Genomic DNA, 27,268 nt, shown 5'->3' with positions numbered 1-27,268 from the left:
GATCATTATCTTCGTGGGTTTACCGCCGCTTTTTTCTTCACTCAAATTTCGACTGCGGCCGATTGTTCAGTGTTCCGCCAAATAAACGAGGTGTGGCTCGGTATTCCGCTGCTGTTGACACTGCCAGTTACGGAGGCTCGTCTTTCTGTATGTATCATTTATATAGCAACACTCTAAAAGTTGTTGCTATGCTGAACAAAACTAACAGTGAAATATTTTTTTAAATAAGCTAGTGATCGGTTTGGACTCCTGTCATATACCCCCGGTTATTGGGAGCAGCACTCCTGGGCGAATCAGTGCGTAATTAATTTGTGTGCTTTACCAACGCCGGTGTTTACGACGTTCTATTTTGACTACCTATTGATGGACACTATTTATGCCATGAGAGAAAGGAACTTACGAAATTCAACGTTACTTTCCAGACTTTCGGATTTGTCAATCATGCACGCAATCGGGGATTCTCACTTGAACGTACGAGACTACCGCAAGTCGGGATTAAACTAGTTTTCTGTTTTGCGTTGAATATTACACCGCAGATCGAGAAGAGAATAGGTTCGTAATGAGAATCCCAAGCACTGTGTGTAGTTACACTCAGTTGTTAGTCCGCCGGGCGTGAAGTTGCTGACCTGGACAACATGTTCTCTTTTTGTCGCGACTGTGTGTCAATAAAATTGTAATTCAAGGCGCCGACAATATTATCTACTATATGAGTGAACAATGAAATGATCAGTTTGTATTAAAACTATATTAAAACTATATATCGTAAATTCGTTCTCTTAAAAGGTCGCCCTTTATTTTTCCGTAATATTGTGATACATGTAATGATCTAAAATCATACATGACCTGCTGTGTCACAACATTATCACACATGCCAGGATGTGCATGGTAAGAACATGTAGACAATATCTAGGCAGCAGGGAGGGGATTTGTATCTCCACAATATACCCTAGATGCAAATGGCTGCCGAGATCTCGTTGAGAGCGAGAGAGTCGCGGGAATTGTTTTCGCTTCCCAAATAATGTTCCATCCCCTCCAATCATCGCACCAATTGTTCAAAATACCATGGTAACTTAGATCAAGGGAATCTTGAATAAAACGCTATTTGAGAACAAAAACAATTCTCATGTTTCTCTCGCGCGCAACGAGATTTCGGCAGCCATTTTGTGTCTAAGATTCCGTCATACCCCGTACTACACGCCTGATACCACAATAATGTTACGTGGATTTAAAAAAATGACAATAAATGTTGTTTAAGAAAAGCAATAAAATGGCTGATTTACATTTGATGTGTACCAGGGTAATACTTTCTATAATATACTTAAATTCAATTGCAAATCATTCAATTTGTAATTGTTGTGTTGCATTTACTAATAGCGACCTGTTTGTATTGCTAGTTGATTGTGCTCTGGTGTGAGTTCAGATGTTTCATTGTAATTTAGATTTTGAAAACACTGTACCTGTGTAATTTTCTTTTCTACTGTTATTACTCTATTACTTCTGTAATGACATTACAGGAGGTGATGATGGCTATGTTCGAGGCGTGGGCAATAAGATAGGGGTGCGCCGCCAGTACCTCTAGACTCTTATCATTTGAGAAACAGCCGCGAAAATGGATGTTCCTAAGTTCTGCGAAAAGTGGATATCCCTTTACTGAGTAGAATTATTTAAGTTTTTATCATATGAGCCGTTTCCCAGTGGAAATAAGTTATTGATTTTCAAGGATTGTGGTGAATCTTTTTCAGACTGGCAAAAAAGTTGGAAAAAAATGTCTAGACTCCGTGGCACAAAAAATGGGTTATGTTGTATCGCCAAACATATAATTGTTGTTGTTTTATCTGGAATAACTATTTTTAAATAGTTTTTTTCACCTTTTTGGCAAATTACGAAAAGTGAAAAACTAAGTACTAAATATTTAGATAAAACAAATATCCGATAATGATCGTAGTGTTATTTTTATTGCATTTGTCAGTTTAACTTTCCTAACTTTTGCTTTTCTCATCGATTCAATTTGTTTATTTCAGATTGCAACTTAGGCTGACCGCATTCTCAACGTCACATTCACTGTTTTGTTAATCTACTGAAACTTCCTTCATAGCATTGAGGGTGACATGTTTCTTTTTTGTCATATTTCCAACATACGCATTCAGCGCGCGGGGACTCTTGTAAGGAAATCAGCATGCCTGGCTCCGATGTGTCGGGAAATAGTATCGGTAAATTCAGGGGTTCACTTTTCAATATTAAAAAAAATTATAAAATGCAATACAACATGTTTCGCCTTTGGTTAAAATCGATGATTAGACAACAATTTCAGTTACCACTATTTATTATTATTATTATATATATATATATACATAATTTTAAATCTGAAAACATGTCGTTACAAAACCATTATATAGCGTTATTTATGTTTTAATTTCGCTGTTTTCACTGATAAGTAAAATCCGCTAAATTGAATCCACTTGAACAATGTGAAATAACAATGGCACTCATTGTTTTCGTGCCAGGTTTGTGAAATTAAAACCCAGTAAGACATTGCTCAAAACATCAAAATAATGAAATCAAATAACGATGAAAATAAATGGTTTACAGTAGTTTACATTTAAAATAAATGTGAGTTGCTTAATTTGTTGCGCCAACTTTGTCATTTTTATTTTGCTTTACAAGCTGCAGACCACATGGTGGCAATAAATCAGGTCATAGATCTTTAAGAATGATAACATTGTCCAGTGTGGACACGCTGACAGGATGATAGATGATTTCTGGGTTACAATAACACGTAGATCTATATAAGTAAATACAAAAAAGACCGAGGCTAAGAGCTCACCCTGTTTAGCACCTGGTATTCGTATCGAGTGGCATTGCATTGCGTAGTGTAGCGTGGTGTAGTGTAGCGTAACGTAGTGTAAAGTCACGTATTGTATTGTATGATATATTGTTATGTATTGTATCGCATTAATACGGGTAATACTATACATTGTTTTGTCGTTCTATATAAAAACCATCATACCCAAATCTATGAAATGTTTTTCGAGATCAATTACTGAACATTTTTTTTGCTGAATTATGATATACACATGTATTGGAGTTGAAATCTTAAATATATTGATAATATATATTGTCCCAAGAGCTCTTGTTTTATAAGTGTACTTAAGTGTATGTCTGTTACTTTGTACGATTTGATATAATTTCGAAATAATATAGAGGCTCTGGTTTTAGATTTTCTCAAATTAGACAATAACCTTACGTTGGGAATTTTCGAAACTATACTTCAAATTAAAAAGTATAACCAATTAAAATTAGATCATTAAATTATTTTTATGTAAAATAATCTAGCTTGTGCCGATTTTTAATTGCACACATCACCATAGCAACAAGCAATTCAACGGAAAGATAGACAAATGTTTCTCCTTGATTTCATTAGGGGTACATTAATATAATGAGGCGGATACCATACAATGCCACATTTTTTTTTCTTGAAATCCATTAAATCTGTATCTTCATTCTCATTTTAGAAACATAATGACTCCTAAGCCATCAGAAGTGTCGAGTGTATTATTTGAAGGGCGCCCTCTAAATTTCAAATTAACATAAGTGCGCATTCTCTATAGTATGGCAATTCGCTCTTCTAACTTAATCTCTGAAACAAACAAGATTTAACCGTGGTATAAAATGCAAAGATTCGGACATTAAAAAGAAACCTCTATACATTTTGCTAACTTTTACTGTTAACAATTGACCCGAAACGTCGATATATTCAGTTTAAGCTGAGAAAATATGAATGAGTGACCCAGTCTGATGTCTTTTTTTGACGCATATTCGTTGCTATTGTGACAGAAACGAATATTCGTCTGACTGAAGTTCCATTTTGATAGCGTGTTTTGTCGTTAGGTGTTTGTGTCACTTTTATCGGAAGGGGTACCGGTGTAAACATGTGTTCTCATCCCCACACCCGCATAGGATTGATAGGAATACCCGCATAGATAATGATTACTTTTAAAAGTATATGTGGATTATTCCGAAAAGATGGCAGTAAGACAAAAGTTAGACCAAGAATTTTTTGAAAATCGCCCCCACAAACTCGTGACAACAAATATATTGAACCTGAACCTGATTGGATGTAACCAGAGATAGTTCTGATTCCAAACTATACTCTAAACGGTCACGTGACAGAAATGCCATTTTGGAGCATGACGTATTGTTTCTACGGAAACAATTCCTGTTACTTCTACTTCATCTCTTCTTCCTAGAACTGACACTCATCAAAGAATCCAAGGAAAATTAGGTTCGGTCAAATATATTGTGGAGTGGTGGTGTAAAAGTTGCAGTTTTGTGAATTTGTTTGCCTCTACCTCCACCCCACCCCATGACATGTGTTCCTCTTCCCTTAATATCGTTAATAATTACTTTAATACACACACACCAATTCGCGCGCATTCCTGGGCATTGTATTTGCAACTGAGCCCCACGTACACGTATTTACTGTGTTGTCACGGGATTCCTATGACTAAGTAAGCCAATTTCCCACAGTGCATTGGTCAGCGTCTCTGTTGCGTCTGCGCAGTTCGCGTCGATGACATCATTCAAAATTAACGCCAGTTGGCATATTACAGTGAGCAGAAATTTGTGTCGTTCCTGATTTTCAATAATACGCCAACAAACATTTGTTTTTTGAGCATGTCGTCGTATAACCCGATTGAAACAGATGATTCCTTCGACTTTTTGTTCAAAATCGTACTCATAGGAGACGCTGGAGTCGGCAAAACATGTGTGGTACAACGTTTCAAGTCAGGGACCTTCCTCGAAAAACAGCACAGTACAATCGGAGTGGATTTCACCATGAAGACACTACATATTGACGGCAAAAAAGTTAAGGTATTACACACAAATCGACGTGTTTTGTGGAAAATGTGTTATCGGCCTCATTTCTTTATTGGGGTCGTGTTTTCTACTTCACCGAACCGATTGCTGCGACGGAAAGCAATGTTGTTTCAGAACCCGGAAGTGATTGCTGTGTACTGGTTTCCTGAGCACTTGACTTCAACATGATTGATTTCATTGATTCGACCGTCTAAATGTTTTAGTCTGTGCTACTTAACACTGTCTAAACTTGTACCTTACTGGATCAATATACAACAAAGCACATTGTTTTTCATTTCCACTCCGCTATTAAATCGAGATATGTGTGTATATCATTTGGTCAGACAACAGCTGCCGACAGTCCACGTTGTCACGTTGAATAGAAAACCTAACGCTTGTTTTGACCGGTCTCTTCCAACTCAACTGACGTATTCCGATGTTGACGTGCCATTCAGCCATTAACGCATGATTTTAAAAAAAAAATTGAAATTAGACATATCTTTTTTTGATAAAACAAAATCACGTCATCATAAAAATGGTAATTTATAACGAAGTCAACTTTTAATTAATGTAAATTATTATTAATTGTTTTATAAAATTTGCATTTTTCCCATAGTTACAAGTTTGGGACACTGCTGGTCAAGAAAGGTTTCGTACAATAACACAGAGCTATTATCGTAGTGCAAATGGTGTTATCATTGCCTATGACATCACAAAACGAGAAAGTTTTAACAATGTACCAAGGTGGGTTGAAGACGTAAAAAAATACGCAGGCGCTAATGTTATGCAGATGCTCATAGGTGAGTATCTCAAATAATGTTTATATCAACTTTGACCTTTTACTCTTGTAAAGAGTTTATAAGTCCAAATCTTAGTGAACTGTTGATTCCACTGCTTCACAAATAAATTTACAATGACAATGACATTGTGCATTGTTGCCATTTTGAAATATTATGGACTGAACATCAGATTAGAGAAAGTAGGTCACTGTACTGTAAAATCTATATTAAAAGCCACTGCTTCTATTAAAATGATACAATGCAACAGACTAGATGCGGCTTCTATTAGAGCATCTACACGTATGAGAAATGGTGAATTTTTTGGTTCTCATTTGTTCAAAAAGAATGGGTATGGCTTCTATTAGAAATACAGCTTCTAGCACAGATTTTTCAGTATGTCATTATATTGTTTAGGCAAATGTATTTTACATATGTTACATATGTATATATAGCATGGGACCCATCTTGAAAACAACACATTGATTAAATAGTGTTATGAAACCACAACTATTGTGTTAAGGGGTGGCAGTCATCGCGCTGCGCATGTTCAACATTTGTGTTGATAAACATTGATTTTCCCACAATCCAATGCGCTCTTCTAATGGAAATTACCAGTATGAGGTTTGACCTGGACACGACTTGCACTAATTACCACCGGTGACTTCCAATCACCTGAAAAAATACCTAATTAAAGCTTGATAACGTCTCAGTTTGTACTCGTTGATCTGCGCAACAGTCAAAGTCATCTTTATTTATATGAGACCCATATATCTCGTGCATGCGTGGCGCGGTGACTAACCGCCAGTTGAGCTAGTTTCTCATTGTACACATACCACAAAATTACTGCATGCTATAAAAGTACAAACTGCAAAGGCTCATGGATAGACGTTTGTTTGTAAACAATGACACGCTATGGTCATCTGACGCATCATCTGACAACTTCCTCGCTTTAACATCATGTATCTTATTTCACTAGAAAACATGAGTTTTTTATCCTAAATCGTAAACATGGATTTTAACATACATATCAGAAGTAATGTTTTGGGTGGGCCATGATATAAAACTGTGTACCAGTATGGAATAGAATAGAATCTTTATTGCTGTTTGTACCTCATATTTGAGGTTTTGATTAAAAGTACAATAAAGTAATAAATTCTGAAAACATAAAAAATAACTAACACTAACACTAACAAGACGCTCAAAAATTGGATACTAGTAATTTGTATTTTCTGAAACAGCTGGTTTAAGCATTTCTCCTTTAATTAAATTTTCTCATATAATAAAACAGTTATAGATGTGTTTTGCCACATCATTTATAATTTTTTCATCTTTATTGTTTAAAATATTAATTAATAACTGTTCATTGTTTTTGTTGTCATGAATAATATTGTGTTTTCTAAACAAACTTCCTTTTCTTTAGCATATAACTGACATGACAGCAAGAAGTTTTCCATTTCTTCACTTTCACAAACTGAACTTTTTCTATCAGAGATTGGTACATTTTTGTACCTTCCCATTTTAACTGTAAGCGATGGGCGCTTATCCTCAATTTGGTCTTTGCAGAGTGACATAGTGGTTTTTTATTATTTTGAAGTATTTCTCTAGTGAAAAATCTGTTTTAAATTTTCTGTACTTTGTAGTCAGTGTGCATAAATATTTTACATCTTATCTGGCATTGAGCTATAAGTTTTTCACAAACGTCTATTATTAAGGCTTCACTGTGTTTTAATTCTTCGTTTTTCCAGATATTGAGTTTTAATTCTCATCTAAAATTTGGATCACACTAGATACCCTATTACTGTATAAGTTGTGCATTTCAAAACCAAGCTTATATGCTTCGCTTATTATTTGCCATATTTCTTATCCTCATCCAATATTTTATCATTTGCCTAGTGCTTTCTATGACAAGAAGATATCTTCCTACTTCCCTAGTGTGTTTAATTATGTCACTAGATCAAATTTCTGCACAGTACGGAAGAACTGGTTTAATAACTGCATCAAACATTCTTATATATGGTATATATGGTACTGATTAATTAGATTAATTCTGTAATATCATTTAAATCATAATTATTCATTAATTCCTTGATATAAATAATTGCATGATCACTGCGTGACATTTTCAACTTTCATCAAAATGTTGTGGTAATAAACCATCAATCGGTACTCAATGCAAATTACTTATTGCTTATGATATCAAGGGATGTCCACTGAGAGATAAACTATAAAATAAAAAAAGGAAATCCTTATGATGACTGGGTTACCTTGTGATAACACTGTTTATTGCTATACCTTTGACTTACTGATGTACCTATATTGTCCCTATGAAAAGACCAATGTAACATAGTACTGTGGAATACTTTATTTTCGCTGGAATTAATTTTTGCTGAAAAGGCTTTTTGGGCGTTTGTATGGAATTTATGAGTTTAATGTGAAATATAGGAAAAAAAGTATATTCGCTGGATTTTATTTTCAGGGAATCATCCCTTCAGCAAAAATAGTGAAAATAAAGTATTGTACAGTACCGGTACATGGAATATCATCGGCACTACCGTAAAATCTGTATTAGAAGACGCATCCCTAATAGAAGCCGCACCCATTCTTTTTGAATAATTGAGACCCAAAAATTCATCATTTCTCATATGTGTAGATGCTCTATTAGAAGCCACATTCCCTCCGTTGCATTGTACCATTTTAATAGAAGTCGCGGTTTCTAATACATATTTTTCAGTAGTAACTAAAGTAGGTAGATTAATCTATTTCAGTGACAAGACATATACATCCTTTCACGTTCTTACGTTTATTAGTATTATACATATTCAAATGCACTAAATTATGCATCTATCAGATTTATCACTTTGTATGTTACAATAGCACACATATAAAAATGTAGCTACACTGAACAGCTGTGTCTAAATGACATCTATTATTGTGATGGTGGCCTGAGAATTACACACTCTTGTTTTTAGTCCCGCCACCGTCATGTATACAGAAACCACTTTAAAAAGTGAATTGGAAAACTTAATCATTTGTTAAACTGTCTTCTGCTATTATTCTGGCATGTTTTTTTAACCTTATCACTACCAGTTCTCTCTTTTCATCCCAAATTCACGAAATAGTCCCCTTTATAGTCTGCACTTTCCTTCAGAAGATTGGGACAAAACTACGGTAGTCACATTTTTAGGTTAAAACTGAATTTGACTCAAATTTTGTCTGTTTGGCTCAAACAAATTAGGGTTCATTTCCAGAAATTTTTAGAATAAAAAAAGTGCAGGAAAATGTGGGCGAGAAAGAAATTCTGGTAGTTAAATGGTTAACAATGAATTAGAAGAAAAAAAATGTACTAATTGACACTGATATTCAAATTTCATTTTGTTTTACATTAACACATTTTTTTGTGATGCAAAAATTTCTGCTAATCAGCGGAAAAATGTGTAATTAATGTCTTCCCAGTATTCTAATTCCAATTTCCTACCTATAAAAATGCTTATAATTGTTTTGCACGTATGCTTCAGCATTTTGATTGTCATTCATCATGTCACAACTAGCCTGGAATTTCAAAGAGTGGTCTGACATTGATATTTTGATTCAGAAGGAATTTCAATATAGAAAAACATCATATTCATAAATGCAGCTCTCAAAACCAACCAATGACAAAAATGAGTTAATTTCAGCTCAAAATATTTTAAGGAAAATCGTCTGAATGAGATGAACTGTAAATGATTAATCTGAAATATGCTATTCCATGCATAGTAAAGTTAAGGATAATTCCTGACTCTTAATTCACACCATAATAATATTATTTATTATTATATACATGTATCTGTCAACGTAACACCATAAGTTACAGCGTGCCGTAATTTAGCAGTATTGCACTGGATATTATCATACTACCATATTAGGGAATGCGAATTCCAAATATGGAGCGATTAATAATAAAAAAACAAATATGGCTGCCCCCAGGGTTTGACCGGACTGCACATGTGGAATTTCGCTAAATCTGTTCTAAACATTTTGGATTTCGGCATTCCCATGATGTATCCTTGGAAGGAAAAGATTATAATAATAAGGGTATTATGAGAATATCGCAAAGTATGCACTCAGACAGTACACCTCCATCGACCTCTGCATCGACCTCCGCTGCGCATCGGTCGATACTGCCGCTGTAATGTCTTCATGCATACTTTTCGGTATGCTCGTAATAACCTCATATTAACTCATAATATCTCCCGAAAAAGATTATACATCACAGAACAAATAAAGAAAGAAAGAAAAATTACATGCAGCAGGAAGAGTGAACCTTGGCTAAAAGTATATTTGTCCAAGATACATTTAAACAATTGACTCTAAGATAGACATTTCAGACATAAGTTAGTAACTGAAAACTGAGTCATGTTCAATACCAGTACCAGTACTTGTGACCACTGCCAAAAGGCTGTACTAGCGTAGTGATGTTTTTTGTGTACAAAATATCATGGGTAATATCAACTGTCATACAATAACCATTTCTTCACTCATTCATCATGTTTTAAAGACACTTATTTTGTTGTTCAAAGGCCTGTCAGTTTATGTCTATCTCAGACGCTGAACTATAGTCAGACTATGTGTACTCCCAGTCAGGTGTCTAGTCAAAACATGTGTAGCTGAAGTGTTTTTAGCATGTGATGTTAGCATGATGCTATAAACATGATTCTGAATGGATTTGAGCGAGAACTCTAGTCTGGTTCCACTAGCTTCCACACTTGCAGTATAAAATTAATAAATCTTTAAAAAAGGATTCTGGGCATGAGTAGAACAATTTATATTCATTGGACTCAACATTTATGCTGATGACGGTGTAGCAGGGGCATGTTTCTCAATGTTTTAAAGGGAAATATTCAATCATTGCTAATACTTTTCTGAAAACTGCATACAAAATCAGATATCAGAAAGTTTGATTTCACGTATTTGAAGGCATTGTTACCTTCTGTTGGTTTCATAAGACCACTATCAATAATAATAATAATTTGTTTTATTCATTAATGTATTAATTGTACATGCAAAAAATTAATAATATATTACAGTGAGAAAAGTGAGAAAATGAAAAAAAAAAACATCTATAATTTTTTTAACAGGAATTGGAATAAAACCCTTTGCTAATCTGGTGTAATCTCTACACTGTGCATCAATGTCCTCTCTGTAACTACTAAAAAATGTTTGCCATCTGGGACCTGGTAATTATATTTAACCCAAAACAAAGCTTTGTAAATGACCACTAGAAAAACTACCTTTCAGACAAAGTGATTGTTAGACTAAATCATGACTGATCAACAAAGTGACCACCTAATAAACTCCCCATTGCACAGACTGATCTAAAAACAAAACAAATACAGGCTGGGTAAATTGTTTTTTAAAAGAATTATTCTATCGCCATTCTAATCCTGATTAGTGAAATATGGCAAATAACAGCAAAATTTAACACAGAAATAAATATAAAATTGTGAATCTTTTTAATGATCATATGAGTCTGTATGGTTATTACGTTGTGTTAAATTACCATATAGACAGCATATAGATATGATTGAATATTGCTCATTGCTAGATTTACATATTCTCAGGCATTATCGTATTTACTCTATTAGTAGCGCATACATTTACTTAAATAACAGACATGTGTCTATGATCAAAATAAGTTTTATACAATACTTATTTACATATTAAGTAAGTCAATTTGTAGCTGTTCCACATATAGGTTATTTTATAGCCGGCTTCCAATATGGCAACAATTTGAAACTATTTATTCAATTTTATTTTTGTTTTGCTCAGTACAGTTCACTTCTAACATGGCAACAATTTACAACAATTTATTCAATTTTATTTTTGTTTTGCACAGTACAGTCAGCTGACAAAGGCATGTTCTAACTAACTTCTCTCAATTAATACAGAGAATATAAATCGTGAATCCGGTTATCTGATTGGTGGAGGGTGCATAGCCGTGTTAGAAATATACCTTAGAAACCCAGTTCAATGCTCAGTAGTGCAAAACTAGAATAACTCTCCCATAATGCATTGCACATATGCACTGTTACATGCTCAGTAGTGCAAAACTAGAATAACTCTCCCATAATGCATTGCACATATGCACTGTTACATGCTCAGTAGTGCAAAACTAGAATAACTCTCCCATAATGCATTGCACATATGCAGGGTTACATGCTCAGTAGTGCAAAACTAGAATAACTCTCCCATAATGCATTGCACATATGCACTGTTACATGCTGACTAGTGCAAAACTAGAATAACTCTCCCATAATGCATTGCACATATGCACTGTTACCTGCTGACTAGTGCTATACTTGAATTAGGCCCAAATTTCCTTAAGAGTTTTTAAAAAATAATGTAATTTTCATTTTTTTACATGCGTGACATTTCATGCTATTACACAATGAAGTAAATAAAATAAAAAAAATATCAGGTCATCGGGCTAGTGTTTCAATTGACCTATGGAATTTGCATTTAAATTGACATACACGTATTATGTTATATATATTATTTGACAGTTTTTTTCTGAAAAAAAAAATCTATTTTGACAGTTAACAGATGTTTTCCACATGTTGTTGAGTAGTTGTTGGCAAAATCAAAATTCTGGGACCCTCTGTATGTACTCACAGTCAAGTAAGGTACAACAAACTATATGTATAACACTGAATGTATCATTCTGATCAGACATTTTCATTTTATTTTATCAGCAATCCTTGGGCTTTGATTAATAAGGCTTTCATAAAAGTGTCAATCTAGGAAAGGTAAATGAGAACCGTGTGGTAACGGAGTTGAAACACTGCGTAGTTGATCACTCAGTGTTGTAAGAAAAATCCCATATAGAACGTCTCTTTACTATATTTCAACTTTATTGTTTCATTTTTTTTGTTAAAACACTTTCTGAAAAACATTTATGATAAATTGAGGATTAAATTTGCTTTGACTTTTTCAATGAGAGTAATAATATTATTAGAATTAACAATCATGTTTTGAATTAGTTTAAATGTATTGAGAGAACCACAAATATGTTGACAAATGAGGTGACTGACTTTACAAATGTCTGACTATATGACAAGTACCTGTATATTAACATGATAAATTAAAGAGGACATTTCTACCATTTAATGTCTTTTTCAATCACATATTAGATCAATTAACTTAAAAATTCCTCCAACTGGAGATTAAATTCTTCTGAATTATTGTAATAATTTAAATATAACTGCAAATTACTAACAACATGGTAACTTATATTTAATATTTTTATTTCAGAGCTCACAAATCATAATCAAAGGTTATTTATGCATTACCGTATTGACAGATGAATTGTGTGTGGAATTATGCTACATAAAACAATCTAGCCTGTGAACTCGAAACATTTATTGGTTGCATGGCAACCGATATGAAAAGGAGTCAAACAAAATAATATAACTGTCACAAGATGAGTTTTTTATCAAGAGCTTGTTAACAAAATTATATTTGATATGATCTTGAAGTTATCCTAGAAAAAGAAAAACAGTTTATTCAAAAATAGATGCTTAGATACCAAATACTATGATTTTTTTTTTGATTGAAAGATTTAAAGCACGGCTTCTCAATCCCAGGGATTCAATTATTTACTGTGTCTATGTGCTAGTATCTTTCGTATGTCATTCACTGTCTTGAAAGGAAAAGACATATTGTTACCAATGTTTCAGTGATTGACAGTCATTTTAAAAATGTTTGATGCTGCTCAAAATATGTCTTCTCATCAATTTTCAGGCAAAAATTACCCTTCAATTTTTTTCTAACTCAGACTTATGTCAAAATCATGTTGTGGCATTTATTACTGATTGTATACAATAACAAAATAAATTTCTCAAAACTTTATCAAAATGAGCGATTTTGCGATGCACTCTGGCCAGATACATTACCATGGAGTGTGATTTGCATACTGTAATCCTGTCGCCATCTTTCTTTTTATACACCCAGAGGTGCGGTTTAAGTGCATTAATGATGTCTTAAGGTAGCGAGAAGGGAAATTTTTACTTTTTTCTTGATTTTTCAAAAATTGATAAAACGGTTACTTTAGACCTTGATACATCACCCCGGGTTTACAAAAGATCGAAATTGCGAAATAACGTTGCTCAAATTAGTGTTTTAAAACACTAGCAGAAAAGACTACAACTGCAGTTTGGTGGATATTTGCATAGTGTTTATCTTTGGAAGGAATTAAATGATAACATCTTATCTGTATACTCTGTTGTTGACGATTCTGATATAACGGGTGGTAAGCTTCCAGTTGCAAACAATGCGTGTTTTAATTAACGTCCATTGTCAGCATTGTTGTCAGTCGAGACTTCGTCGGAGACTGAAACATGGTCATACAGTACTCATTTCGCCCAACCTTCCGCTTTTACATCGACCGCTTATCGCTTAATTTACGACCACGCGGTCTTGTCCGACCGGAAACCAACCGCATTTTAATCGCGTTTTTTTTTTTCGCTCGCTCGCTCATTGAAAACATTGACCGCTCGCCCAAACACTGAAAACTGGCACATGGGTGGTCGAAATGGTGGTTTTGATAGTAAAGTGTGAACATACAACTAGTATTAACTATTATTACATTCTGAACGACACTTCAAATCTAATAGTTGTATTACACTTGTATCGTGAAAGCAACTGAACTGGGACCTCTTGTTACGTGTTTTGGGTGCTTGTTCTAGATGTAATATTTATTTATTTTTTATTTTAATGAGACAGTTACGTGAAAAAATCCTAGGTAACTCCTTTTGACAGAGCAGAGAAACGAGGAAATGTTAGTGATTAATTCCAAAAATAACGATATCGAATCCACATCGATCCACGTCTGGTAAAATTTGACATTCATTTTTTAAAATTAAGTCACGATCATTGAATGAGCTCGGTCTATACCGTATACGTACCGCAAAAGTGTTCCCACAAAAAATATTTTCGACTAAAAACGGCCACATGCCCTGAAAAAATCGAACAGAGCTTGACATGTATGAATAATTTATTGGGCTTAAAAGAAAAACGTGTCAAATTTAGTTATAGCCATAACTATTTGGTGGCCAGTCGATGAACAATTCAAAACTCAGGATTCACACGGAAGTCCTTCAGGGCTGAAAATCATCGACGCTACTCTGGTTTACTTTATTTCACAACTTGCAGAGAAAACTGATTCGCGTGAGCTCTAATGTATCTTAGCCTAGTATTTTCTTTTTGAACTAAGGTCAAATTCCATCAGTTTGTCAAAATATATGTTTTTCAGCGAATAATTTTGAAGCCTGTCACAGCACAAAAAACTATGTGAATCGACACCAGTGATTGGATTGTACGACGACCCTTCAATTAGCGTCAAATATGCTTTGTTACAACATCATTGACTGGCTGAGAGTCACCTGAGCGGAGCACGAACTGGGTCACAGAACCATATTTGTCCGTATTATCAACAGGACTTTGCAAAATAACCACACCCACATTTTCAATCTTTTTAGCGCGGAAGTTGCCAACAAATGTAAAAAAAAATCGTGAATTTCATGGATTCGAATAAAAAAAAGCAAGCGATTGATAAGGATGATTATTAATATTTTCTCCGATGCTCTTCGAATTTTAATTTTTTTTATTTCAAGGTAAGAAATGGCTAGTTGAAGTTGCATCGTCTTCAATGCGGTTGTTTCACCGCGAACAACTCTAGCTCTGTTTTGGGCATGGTTTAGTTTGCGATGTAAAATAATATATATATTAAAATAATAATACTTGATTAATTATTTGGGGTTTCAGCCCACAAATTACGGACATGATCTCCATGAATTACGGTCAATGTTTGTCTTCTGTCGGCTGATTGTCACGGTGTTGATCGACGCCCTTCCTAAACTCAGTATGGAGAAACCAACCGGGATCGACATTCCAAACAAACAATCGAAATTATCAACGAAAGACGAGATTTTTCTAGATATTTACAAACATACTGTCATGACAAACATATGTAAAATTAACAAATACACAAAGAGGTGTAATATTAGGTTTTATTTTAGGCTTAGAAATATTTTCTTTCACTCAGCCCATGCATGTAACTGCCATTTAGCTTTATGGTCCTTCAGCATCGGGGGAAAACAACAATAATTATACAAAACACATTGCGACAACTCAACAATCAGGAAAGAAACCCCAGACAACCATGTCGTACTTGTGTTGAAATACTTTTTGTATTTTACATCAGAATATTGTTTAAAATAAAATATTCAGTCCAAGCCAAATCGAAGTCAAAGGGTCATGTTGCGTGCATATAATTATATATAGTTAAAACAAAAAAGTATTTGAACTTTTGTCAGGTGTTCAACATCTATAAAAAACAGAAAGACAATTATAAGACAATGTGAACCTCGGAAATTATTCTGTTAGTCCGAATTTTAAATGCGCGCGAGCGAGCAGGTGGGCGGTGATATTTCAGGGTTTGCGCGGTCGAAAATAAAGCGGAAATTGTCTGGTCGAATTCAACAAGCGGTCGCAAAAGCGAGAGAAAAAGGTGATTGGAAAGCGGAAGCGGGCGGGAGGTTGTGCGAAAGGAGTACTGTAACTTTGCACAACTTTCTTTTACTGTGGAATACTTTATTTTCGCTGGAATTAATTTTCGCTGAAAAGGCTTTTTGGGCATTTTGCTTAGAATTTATTTTCACTGATTTTTGATGAGTTTAATGTGAAATATAGGAAAAAAAGTATATTCGCTGGATTTTATTTTCACGGAATCATCCCTTCAGCGAAAATAGCGAAAATAAATTCCAAGCGAAAATAAAGTATTCTACAGTAAATCGTTTTATTTCCCAAGTCAATATTCTATTTTACTAATACATTTTTTTTCTAACGCAATGGCGAAGAAAAGAAAGAAAGCGTTGACAGACGAGGCAAAGAAAAATCTGCCACTCAGTGTCGCGCTCTGACACAGCAATTTTTTTCAAACATCGGCCATTTTGTTTCACCATGAAAACCGTTTTATTAGATGTCTTATCAGAGACACTTGAAGGATTAGCTTGTTTGTAAACTGTCAGCGTGTACAGTGGGGCAGTAATGTTTGTCAGAGGATTATCCTTCGTTGTTCGTTTGCATAACAATGGAAAACCCGAACGTTCCTGAGTACGGACTCAAATGCCAGCAGTTTTCTTCATTTTTCACACTCGAGCTTGAAATTATTCATTATCTGACACTCTTTATGAGTTCTATGATATCAGTGGTTAATATGTTTGGCCATTTTAAGTGTATATTTATAATAATGCAGCAATTTTACAGTGTTTTATTAACCAAAACTGTTTTTCGCGTTTTTCTCGAGTTGAAGTTTTGATCGAGTACGACTCATTGGGAACGCCGCCAAATCAAGTGCGTTCGGACTAGGACATTCAAACTCGCAGTTATCGTTCAAAAGATAATGATGGTGCGAAATATGTCTGGGTTTTTAAAGAAAATGCTTTGTCACAGAATAATAGTCTGTTAAAGGTGCCAAGTATGAAATAATTTAAGGACAAAAAAACAAACCTGCATAGAAATCGGAATAATAGCTCTTTTGATTATCGGAGACGCATTTCAATGGGCTTGATTACGGACAATGCATGACGTAAATTTCACCAGGAAATTCCGCAGTGTGCTCTCGCAATCGCGTACTTAGTCATTTTTACAAGGTTCGCCATTTTTGATGTCACGTGATAATTATGTAAACAATGACTGTCCAGTTTGTGCGAACTTGTACCTCTATACTTAGTCTTTTGATATATATAACCTAAATTACTGTTCTGAACGAGACAACAGACAGAGAATGTTTTATTTAAAAACGTCACAAAACCCTTCTCGCTACCTTAATTAAAAAGCTTCAGTGCTAGATTTGATTGTTCTAAAATGAAAATCTATTTTAAAACATTCATTTAACCAATTTGCTTGTTTTTCAGGTAACAAACGTGATCTGGAAAGCCTTCGAGAGGTCACAGTTTCAGACGCGAAAGCTTTAGCCCACCACCACGGGATGCTTGAAAGTCTAGAGACTTCCGCCAAAGATTCTACAAATGTTGAAGAAGCTTTTGGGAAACTCGCCAAAGAACTGAAGAAAAGGCACGGAGGCAGCATGTCGCTTGAAGCCGGAGACGAATCGCCAAATATCTCACTTGACTCAAGGCGAGTTGACGGTAGTTGGGGTTGCTGTAGGTAGAATGAAACTGACTTATAAAACTTGATATTGACATTCGGATCTTGGTTTTGTGGGTGTTTTAGTCATCATGTCTTGGATGATGTCTTCCTTTTATTTTATACTACTACCTGTGTATATTTACCGTATTTGGTCTATTAGTAGTGCATATAAATTAGAGATTTTTCTATGGTCAATGCCAATGCGATTTTTGATTTACCGGGATATGCGCTTCTATTGGAGATGCACTTATAATAAAGTAAATACAGTAGTCATAATATTGGATGCTTTGTGGCTTGTTATCAACTCTTTGAATGCCAAGGTCAACTTTTGTTGTTTTTTCATCAAATAAAACGCATAATTTTTTTCAATATTTCTTTCAAAAATTTTATAAAATTGTGTAAGCATTGGGAAACTATTGCTATTTGGAAAACTACATAAACATCTGCAAATTGTTGGCAACAAAATACTTCATTTAAAAGTTTAAAATCTTTAATATAAATAGACTATATAATACTTAATGCATCATAGAATGTTGAAGACAAAATTAGAAAAGTCTCTCATTGCTAACTGCATCTATCCGTCATGCTGTGTTCTATTTTTGTTTCTATTTCACTGGTATCCAGTGTGATGTTTTCATAAGAAAAAAAGGGGTCTAAAGTCATTACTATGCAGTGCTGGAAAGTGTAAAAGTATTATGTACCTTATCAGCTCAATGGAAGCGTATGTTCAATAGCGTACATGAACCAAAAGTCATTATAATATGAATTATTTTGACCTTAGACACACCTCTGTCGCTTACGCAAGTGTAGCACTACTAAATAGAGAAACTATGGTATATCGCATAAAGCAAAATTGTTCAACATCAAATAAGTTACGAAAAAATGGCCATTCTCCATGCAACTAGTACCTAAAACAGTACCCTGACCACACACAGTGTAATATGAACCAAGGTTTATATTAAGACCCAAGTAGTTCATCAAGAAAACCCACTGTTGCCAAAGTTAAACACGCTCACATTTTTACAAATCTCGCAATACAGAAAGCATTAGGAATATGGATGCCATAATTTATAGATGGTTCGAATGACCTGTTTATTTTGATAGGGTTCATTGTACTCGTCGAAAGACTGGTATGAGACACCATACTGTCTACAAGTTTAGTTTTATATCTGGTCAACAGTAAACATGTCTGCAAATAAAATAACACTGCATGTTCTGTTCAAAACAATAGCAGTTGTCAAGAAAATGAAAAAAAATATGTGATCTTACATTTACATTTGTAGGTTTATATTCCCATACAGATAAAATGCTGCCTGTTTTATTTCTCATATTCAAAAGTGCAATTTCTTTCTGTTTTACAAATATTTTGGCTAGAAAAAAACAAAAACATTTTGTTTTTGTTTTTAACTGATGCAATTTTACCTTGATTGTATTCCGTGAGTGTTACTTCTAAGACATTATAATTCGTCGTAGTACATAGTCATTTGCATTTTCGAGGACATTCTAAATTTCATACTGGTTTTACAACTTTGAGTCGCATACAAATTGCGTGATCAAAGTGACAGCTATTCGACTGTTTCTTCCATCTATGATACTGCGATTTTTATTTTTACCACCGCAGCTAATTATATTCCTTATTTTTTTCGTATTTCTTATCCTGGTATGTACTTTTATCATCACTCTAGTTATTAGTTATTCACCCTTTGGTGGCTGTGTCATTGTTTTTGTCCTTGTCCGTAAGTTTTGTCTTGCGGTTATAATAACTCAAAACAATTTCTACCTGAGGTTTTTCTTCAAATTTTGTATTTTTCTTTGTATATACTTGTTGTACATGTATATGAAATAAGATTGCAAACAGGTGGCTTGTGGTCTATATGCCATTTACATTAGATAAGATATCAGGGTGTAGACAAGGTTAGGCTGTATTATTTCTTATATTTCGATAACTCAAGTGAAATCTGTTCATCGCCATTCTCAATTGTTGTCACATTCCACCAAAAACATTTCTGATCAAAAATGTGTCTCAAACTTTGTTGTTCAATCAAATCAACATTGAAATTGGAGCAAATTAAAAGAATTTGCTTCCAAATTTCAGCTTTCTTCCAGCACCGATGGACACATCAATTTTATATATTGCAAAGCTGAAAGGCTGATAGGGTCATTTCTTTTCTGCACTTTATGTAAGTCACAAATCTTAATGCTACATCAAGTCGCCACAACAATAATGTATCTGTTGTTTTCTCCAATATAATAAAATACATTATATTATTATTAATATCTCTGCACCCTTTAACTCAATGAACATAACATGTATGTATTTAACTGACTGTACACTAATAGAATACAGTTGTTTCTAGAGACTGGTTATCTTTACTAATAATAAAATAATTATTATATGATATTGTACGCTAGTCTTGCAATCCCGATTAGAAATTAACATTTATGAAGGACTGCTCGTTATCTTCTTTCTAATCCATTAACTCAGTGGGTTACTGACCTCGTTTTTTTCCCCACCCCCATGTCAAAACTATGACATGAATCGCCTCGATTCAAGAGTTATAAAAAATGTTCCCTCTCGTTAATATTTTTTGGAAATTACTTAGTATATCTAAAAATGTTGATGTGGTTTAACATCTTAAACATTGGCATCCAATATTATTCTGTATACGAAAAAAATATGAAACATTTTATTTATTTTTGTTTATGTATATCTATTTTACTCTTTGATTCTATAATATTGTGTATTCTGTTTTGCTTTTTAAGTGTGCCATGATTCTTGATTTGCTCGAAATGCACAATGTTTGGAGAGAATTACACAACAGTTTAAACAAAATATCAACCTCATGTTTTGTACCTGTACGCATTCGTAAGATGGAAAAACACAATGACTATATCATTTTCACTTCGCATGTAAGTTACAAGACACAATTATTCTTGTCTCTGGTCTTCACACTTGTTTCTCAAAAATGTATGAATTGCATTTTATTTTTTTATTTCTCGTCAGAATATTGGGAAATATGAAAAAAATAAAATTTAATGATAATTTTAAAATTGCATAGATTTTGCTAAAATGAATAGACCATGAACTTTATAAGCCTAATTATATTCACTATAATTTTGTAGGCTTTATGTTGTTCTCTTCAGAAAAAGTTATGTTGGCACAAGTTTCTCTCGGTAATAACAAAAATAAAAATTTCATAAGTTTGCTTTCAGATATAGTTTTATACAAGGGAGCGTAAATATGGCTGTCACTTGATAAATGTGCACACTGGTGAGAACATGTAAATTGACACATATTGTCTTCTGAGTACACTTTAAAGGGCGACAGTCGTTGCGCTGCGTCCTGTTCGATATGGGACTCATAGCAACGTATACAACGCATGTAAAATACATTGTTTATTTACATGAAATTCGAACATGCGCTGCGCGATGTCCACCGACGACCGTGCTTTAAGTTTCATAGACAATATTCCTTAGATTCTGATTTCTCTAATATACATTATAGATACCATGTTTAAACACCACACCATGTTACCCTCAGGTTCCTGTCACAGAAGTTCCTATTTTCCCTTGTCAACACGTTTGATTTTCTCCAGTAAGAATATAAATAATATACTTGTCTACATGTAAACATAAATTTATTTTATGATCAAGTCCAATATATCAATCCTAGTGTTACCATATACACAGCCTACTAAATAAAAGATTATATATGTTTTATTTATTTTGTTTTGTTTTATGCGTTATGTGACATATTTTCTCTATTAGAAGCACATTTAGCCACCTAGAAGTTTGTTTTGGTGTGATTATTAAGTAAGCCAAACTTTGTAATATGGTATTTACCTACAGTACAGTCTGAGCTCGTTTTATCGTTTTATAAAATCATACAATCAAGTTAACACATTGCCTTCAGAGATAGTCAAAATAAATGGGTAAACATGGCGTAGTCAGGCGATGCATTAACCTAGATAAAACCTAGCTAAAATTAACTTTAAGTTATGCTTGGACTGTACTGTAAGCAACTGTGCTCATTTTAACATTAAATGTAATAAGAGTATGTGGTTGAAAACAATTTTGTTTTCTCACTGCATTAGATCTCACCATCAGTGAGCATTGTATGCAAATTTGATTTTTAATCAGTGTGTTACACTAAATGTATGGAAATAGCTCACTTACAATCTAAGTGGCATCTATTGTTAGCCAAACCACACTAGGTGATGATATTGATTACATTTTAGACCTTCCAATTAGCAAAAAGTTTATGTTTATATCAATTTAATGATGCGAGCTCTCCATGATGTTCTGGATAGAGTTATGGGGTACATATATATGTATAATCAAAGACATCTTTTCTATTGTCTTTGGTATAATCAGCTTAAAAGATTACTGGTTAGATATATATATATTTATTTATTTAGCATAAAAACCTTGAATGTTGAACGTTTTATAAACATTTGATCTTTGAACTCCACAAGAGTGTACTGTCACCTCTATACCTGTGTAATGGAACACACTGGCTGACGTAACTGCATTATGTAGTGATGAACTCTTTGCTTATTTATTTGCTTTTCCAACACTCATTATACAATACACATGAGAGAGTCAGGATACAATACAAATATTATAATTTGCAGATCCGAACATTTCTGTACAGAAACATATTTCAAAAATTATAAACTATGGATTATTGTAATATAGTATTAATTGTTTATTTATTTAAAAATCTTTTTATGGAATCTTTTTGATTTGACCATCTTTTTAGATGAAGGTCAAAGTAAATTTTTCTGTCAGTTCTGATGTAAAGTGAACAGATTGTGATATTAGTGTTATTTTTAATTCTGATTCACTATGGTGATTAAATGAAAGGGTATTGGTAGTCAACATATGATTAAATTATTTTTAACGTGACATCCATGTGTGTGTAGCTCTGTTATTAAAGTATGTGCTATATTTATACCATCCATAGATGTGGGTATCTGTGTAGGGTCAAATGTAGTGTTCAGCGATAATTTTGTTTACATTGCGAGTTTTTATTTGTATGCTCGGAAAATTCTAGAGCTATGGTTAGCCCTTTGGACGCCCTAACTGTTCACGGCAATAGTTCGCTTTTTTTTTTTTTTTCCATATTTTCTAATCTGGTCTGAATGCATACAATTATTTACAAAAATAATCGTAATTGTTGGCAAAAATACAGAAACAGGTGAAAGGTGGTAGAAGTGAGTAAATGCAAAGCTACTTGGAAGATTGTACCTGATTGGCTACCCAACCCTAACACATAACAGTCTGACCAATCAGAGATCTGCTTGTTTGTTGATAGACTTAAACTCAACTGGCAGAATTTGACTTTTGTATTCAGTGTTAAAATATGTTGACAACTTGGGATGGGATTTACAACATATTGTACCCACTTTTGTTTTGGTGTCAGTGTTTAGAACTATAATGTAATGTATATTGTCTCTATGTTGTATCTCTGATCATAGACCTTTGCTCTAACCATCATATTGTCTAACTGACATATGTGTTGATGGCGTGTATTGACAAGAATGTACAGGCTGTTTGTACATCAATATTTTTTGCTGGTTCGAAAAATAAACAATAAAAAAAAACTTACGCGATATATGTATAAATTGCAAGGCTATATTCTCAATTATTTATAGACTTTCCTCCCCAGTTTGTTGTCACTTGTGTGTATCTCATTGTTACAGGGTTTGATATTCAGATTTTAAAAATACATTATACCCACCTCTGCCTTTCTGCTTGTTTTACACTGTTAATGCACCTATAAATTAAACTGTGGTTTTAATGTTTATATGTGCTTTAAATAATCAACAAGTGCGTAAATGTTGCGATATACAGTATATGGGGCTGATATATGAACGTATGAGGCTACAATGACCACTGTTATTTAAAATAAATTTACCATTCGTATTTTGTCTTCTGCTTTAAAAGCCCATTTTACAGTTTGTACGTTGCAGTAGTGTTTGACTTCCACAATTTCAATCATCTTAACGCTGATTAATATTTTGAATAAATGTTAAAAAATTCTAAGAATAAATGTAAGCAAATAACACCGAATAAACGGCAAGGTAAATACTACGTCAAATTATAGTAATAATTATAGCTCGGTTATTAAGCATCCTTTTTTGGGGATGCCCGGTGACCGAGGAGAAGACGTGTAGTGGCGTGTAGTGGCGTGAAGCTAGGCGATTTGGTGCCGTACGCGAGAGCCGGTTCGAGTCACGCACGCAGTACGTGTTTACTATAATTTGACGTAGTATTTACCTTGCCGTTTATTTGGTGTTATTTACTTACTTTACTTCCTATGTCAACAGTCATTATGAGTTTAAGAATAAATGTGACTGTTACTTCCTTCACGAATTTTAGTACATGTAGTTTGTTTATACATAAAAAAAAGAAAAACTTTGCTACCGAGAATAGCAAAAATATGTTGATGGTTGCACAACTATTGGGGAAGTATACCTGTATTATTTAAATTTTTACTCATAAAGTGCAAGTTTTTAGCTACTCTCACCATTGTAGTTCTAGCACTTATTTCAATTTTAGACTGGTTGTACACCCACCTAGCCTTCTGGGTACCCCAGATATAATATTCTTGTAAATTATTTCTGTAGTACTGTAGCAGTTGAATAATTTATATATTAGTCAAATCTAACTGTATCTTCTTTTTATTATTATTTTTGCCACTGTATACATGTATTTACAACAGAACTCAACTTTAAAATATTTTCTTGGAAATAGAACTGCTTCTTCTTGTGTGTGAATTTTAATTTTTTGTTTAATCAGTGTAATATTATTCTTCAGTTAGTGCACGATAAGATTGGGAGTGTAATCTTTGAAACTGAGTCTGCTGCCATGTAATTGTATTTTCATACTATAAAGTATTAAAACTTTATGTTGAGATGTCTGTCGTTTTAAGTCAGTCGCTTACATATTGAGATAGCACAACATATAGGGGAAGGGGAGAGAAAGTGTGCTGTTATTATTGTACATATATATGCTGTTTAATAAAAAGGTGCTCTGATTTCAATTTATTCTCGTTAGTTTCTGATTTTACAGGGTAGTAGCAGTAGTTGATGTAAATGTGTGCAATTGATGCGAGTCCTATACTATGTACTGGGTATAGCAACGAGTACACTTAAAGCGAGAGGGTCGTTCGTCACCTGCGCACGTGCGGGAATTGAGTTCCAAGAGATGATAACAACACACATTAAGAACACAAAGGCTCATGGGTAAACGCTTGTTTATAAACAATGACACGCTATGGCCACCTGACGCATGCGTAGGTGACGACTCCCCCGCTTCATAAAAAACTAGTGTTTCCTCAAAATCCAAACTAAAAATGTTAATGCAATGTAATGATCACCACCATTCAAAGATGTTACAGTCGACATGTTGTTCGATTCACAATGAATACCTCTATTAATGTTAAATTAATGAAACAAATACTGTATTTTTGTTGAGACGATATCTGCACTGCACAATGATAATATTGTCTTTCATTACAAAATATGGATTTGTGTTTGAAGTATCACTGGTGTCTAAAAATGGGAGCATTAATAAGTTGTAAACTGGACACATACAGCAACTTGAATATTGAAATTATACTCCAATTTATAATGACTTGTATGTCACAATATATTAAAGGGAGGCAGTCGTCGCGCCACGTCCTGTTCAATACGGGACTCATAGCGACATATACAACGTGTGTAAAATACATTGTTTATTTACATAAAATTCGATCACACACTGCACGACGACCATCACGCTTTAAGGTAGAAGCCTAGTTATAATTTTGGACAAAATTGGTCATAAATCGCATGACAATGTTCATTAGTTTATTATGTACAATCATGAAGCTAATGCCCTACGGTACAATGAAATAGCATTATTTTGTGTGTTACGGTTAAGCTTTTTGAGAAACGTGTCCTAATATTTCTTGAAAAATGCTATTTTTAGAACAATTCCATAGAACACAATAAAACCCAGATTTTTTAAATAATTCAGAACAACAAAAAGTACTCCATCATTAACAATATATGATTTTTTTCAGCCTATGTCACCAGGCTAGATTTTGAGATATTGCATAATATCTCTGCCATAGGAACATGTGGTAAAAGTGTTATAATAATGTCAAAATGGCGACTTTCCACTAAAATACAACCATCATTTTCCCGAAAAAAGGCTGGTGACCCTAAACTTTTTTTAGGTCAATATCCTAATTGAGTACAATTTATTGCAAAATGAATAAATTCTGGGTTTGTCAATTTATGACTAGGCTTCTACCTTAAGCATGAATATTATGTTGTGATGTAAACAGCGCCATCTGGAGTCTAGTATTTGTTTATTTGTCACTGAAATTGATTTGAGTGTGTCATGTAAAATAACAGTAAAACAATTTGCTTTGTTGAATTTCACCTTCGTCCCAAAAATTATTTCCTGCTGCTGTATTATCGGCTACAGACTTGTATGCAGATTATTCACTCAGAGATTGAATATGTTTTAGTATGTCAGCATTTTAACTATAAAAAGTCCAAATGTGACTGTGGCCCTTATTTTTAATTTTATGAGAGGTTTATCTTATGTTACATTACAAAGAAATTGATTATTGCGCAACTAAAATTATACAGATTAAACTAGAATTTGGTCAGTCATACCTATATTTATCTATTATTATTAATAAATATTGTGTATAAACGTAATAGGCGTGTGAATGCCGGGACCAGAAATACAGAAATGATTGGCATTTCCCATCAAACACTGAGGGCATTTGAATGTCTAGAATACACAATTACATTAAGCCTGTCAACAGTCTATGAATCAATGCACTGCTCAATGTCGCCCTCTAGTGATCAAAATTGATAAATGTCTGCATGCTTCATGGAACTCAAATTCAAGTTTTTGCTATTTAAATTCAGCATTTTGTATATAAAGGCATGGAGCTTAAAATATATTTTTACTTCCATAATCAAAGTGTACTTGTACAGGCATATACGATCAATCACAAACTAGCCAATACTTTGTAACGTTGTCAGAGATGGGTTAAGGGATGAACCAATTATCACAGTGGAGAGAGCTAGCAAGTCTTGTCAAGTTTTTTATCTGAGATTCCATCCAAAAGGTTGTCTACAATAGGCTTGTACAAATCCAGTTTTATATTTTGTACTTAGAGGGTCGACAAGGGGTATTTTCGTAAGCTATAATCAATTGTTTTTATTTTTGTAATAATGTTAATTATGTTTAAATAAATAAAAAACGTAAATTCGTAGACATGGGCAAGGTGTAAAATGTAATCAACTATTTTATTCGTCAATAATTTGTACAAAAATAACACAAATTATGAAAAATATTATGAAAATGTAAAATGTAATTAGGAATTTACTTTATCTGTAAAGAGTAAAACCCTATTTTTTTACTGTAAATGGAAC

At 33.7% G+C, this 27,268-nt stretch overlaps 1 protein-coding gene across 1 annotated transcript; it reads left to right on the top strand.

The window, feature by feature from the left end:
* The first annotated feature begins 4,565 nt into the window (after positions 1-4,565).
* On the top strand, positions 4,566-24,874 carry LOC100366735 (ras-related protein Rab-43-like). The gene is made up of 3 exons (XM_002730394.4): positions 4,566-4,872; positions 5,474-5,657; positions 17,588-24,874. Exons 1-3 carry the CDS (start codon positions 4,675-4,677, stop codon positions 17,842-17,844), a joined length of 639 nt encoding a protein of 212 aa, XP_002730440.1. The 5' UTR covers positions 4,566-4,674; the 3' UTR covers positions 17,845-24,874.
* Positions 24,875-27,268: the final 2,394 nt, after the last annotated feature.

The sequence above is a fragment of the Saccoglossus kowalevskii genome, chromosome 3 (genome assembly GCF_978046115.1).
Source record: "Saccoglossus kowalevskii chromosome 3, keSacKowa6.1, whole genome shotgun sequence".
NCBI lineage: Eukaryota > Metazoa > Hemichordata > Enteropneusta > Harrimaniidae > Saccoglossus > Saccoglossus kowalevskii.
This window is presented reverse-complemented; position numbering and strand designations above follow the sequence as displayed.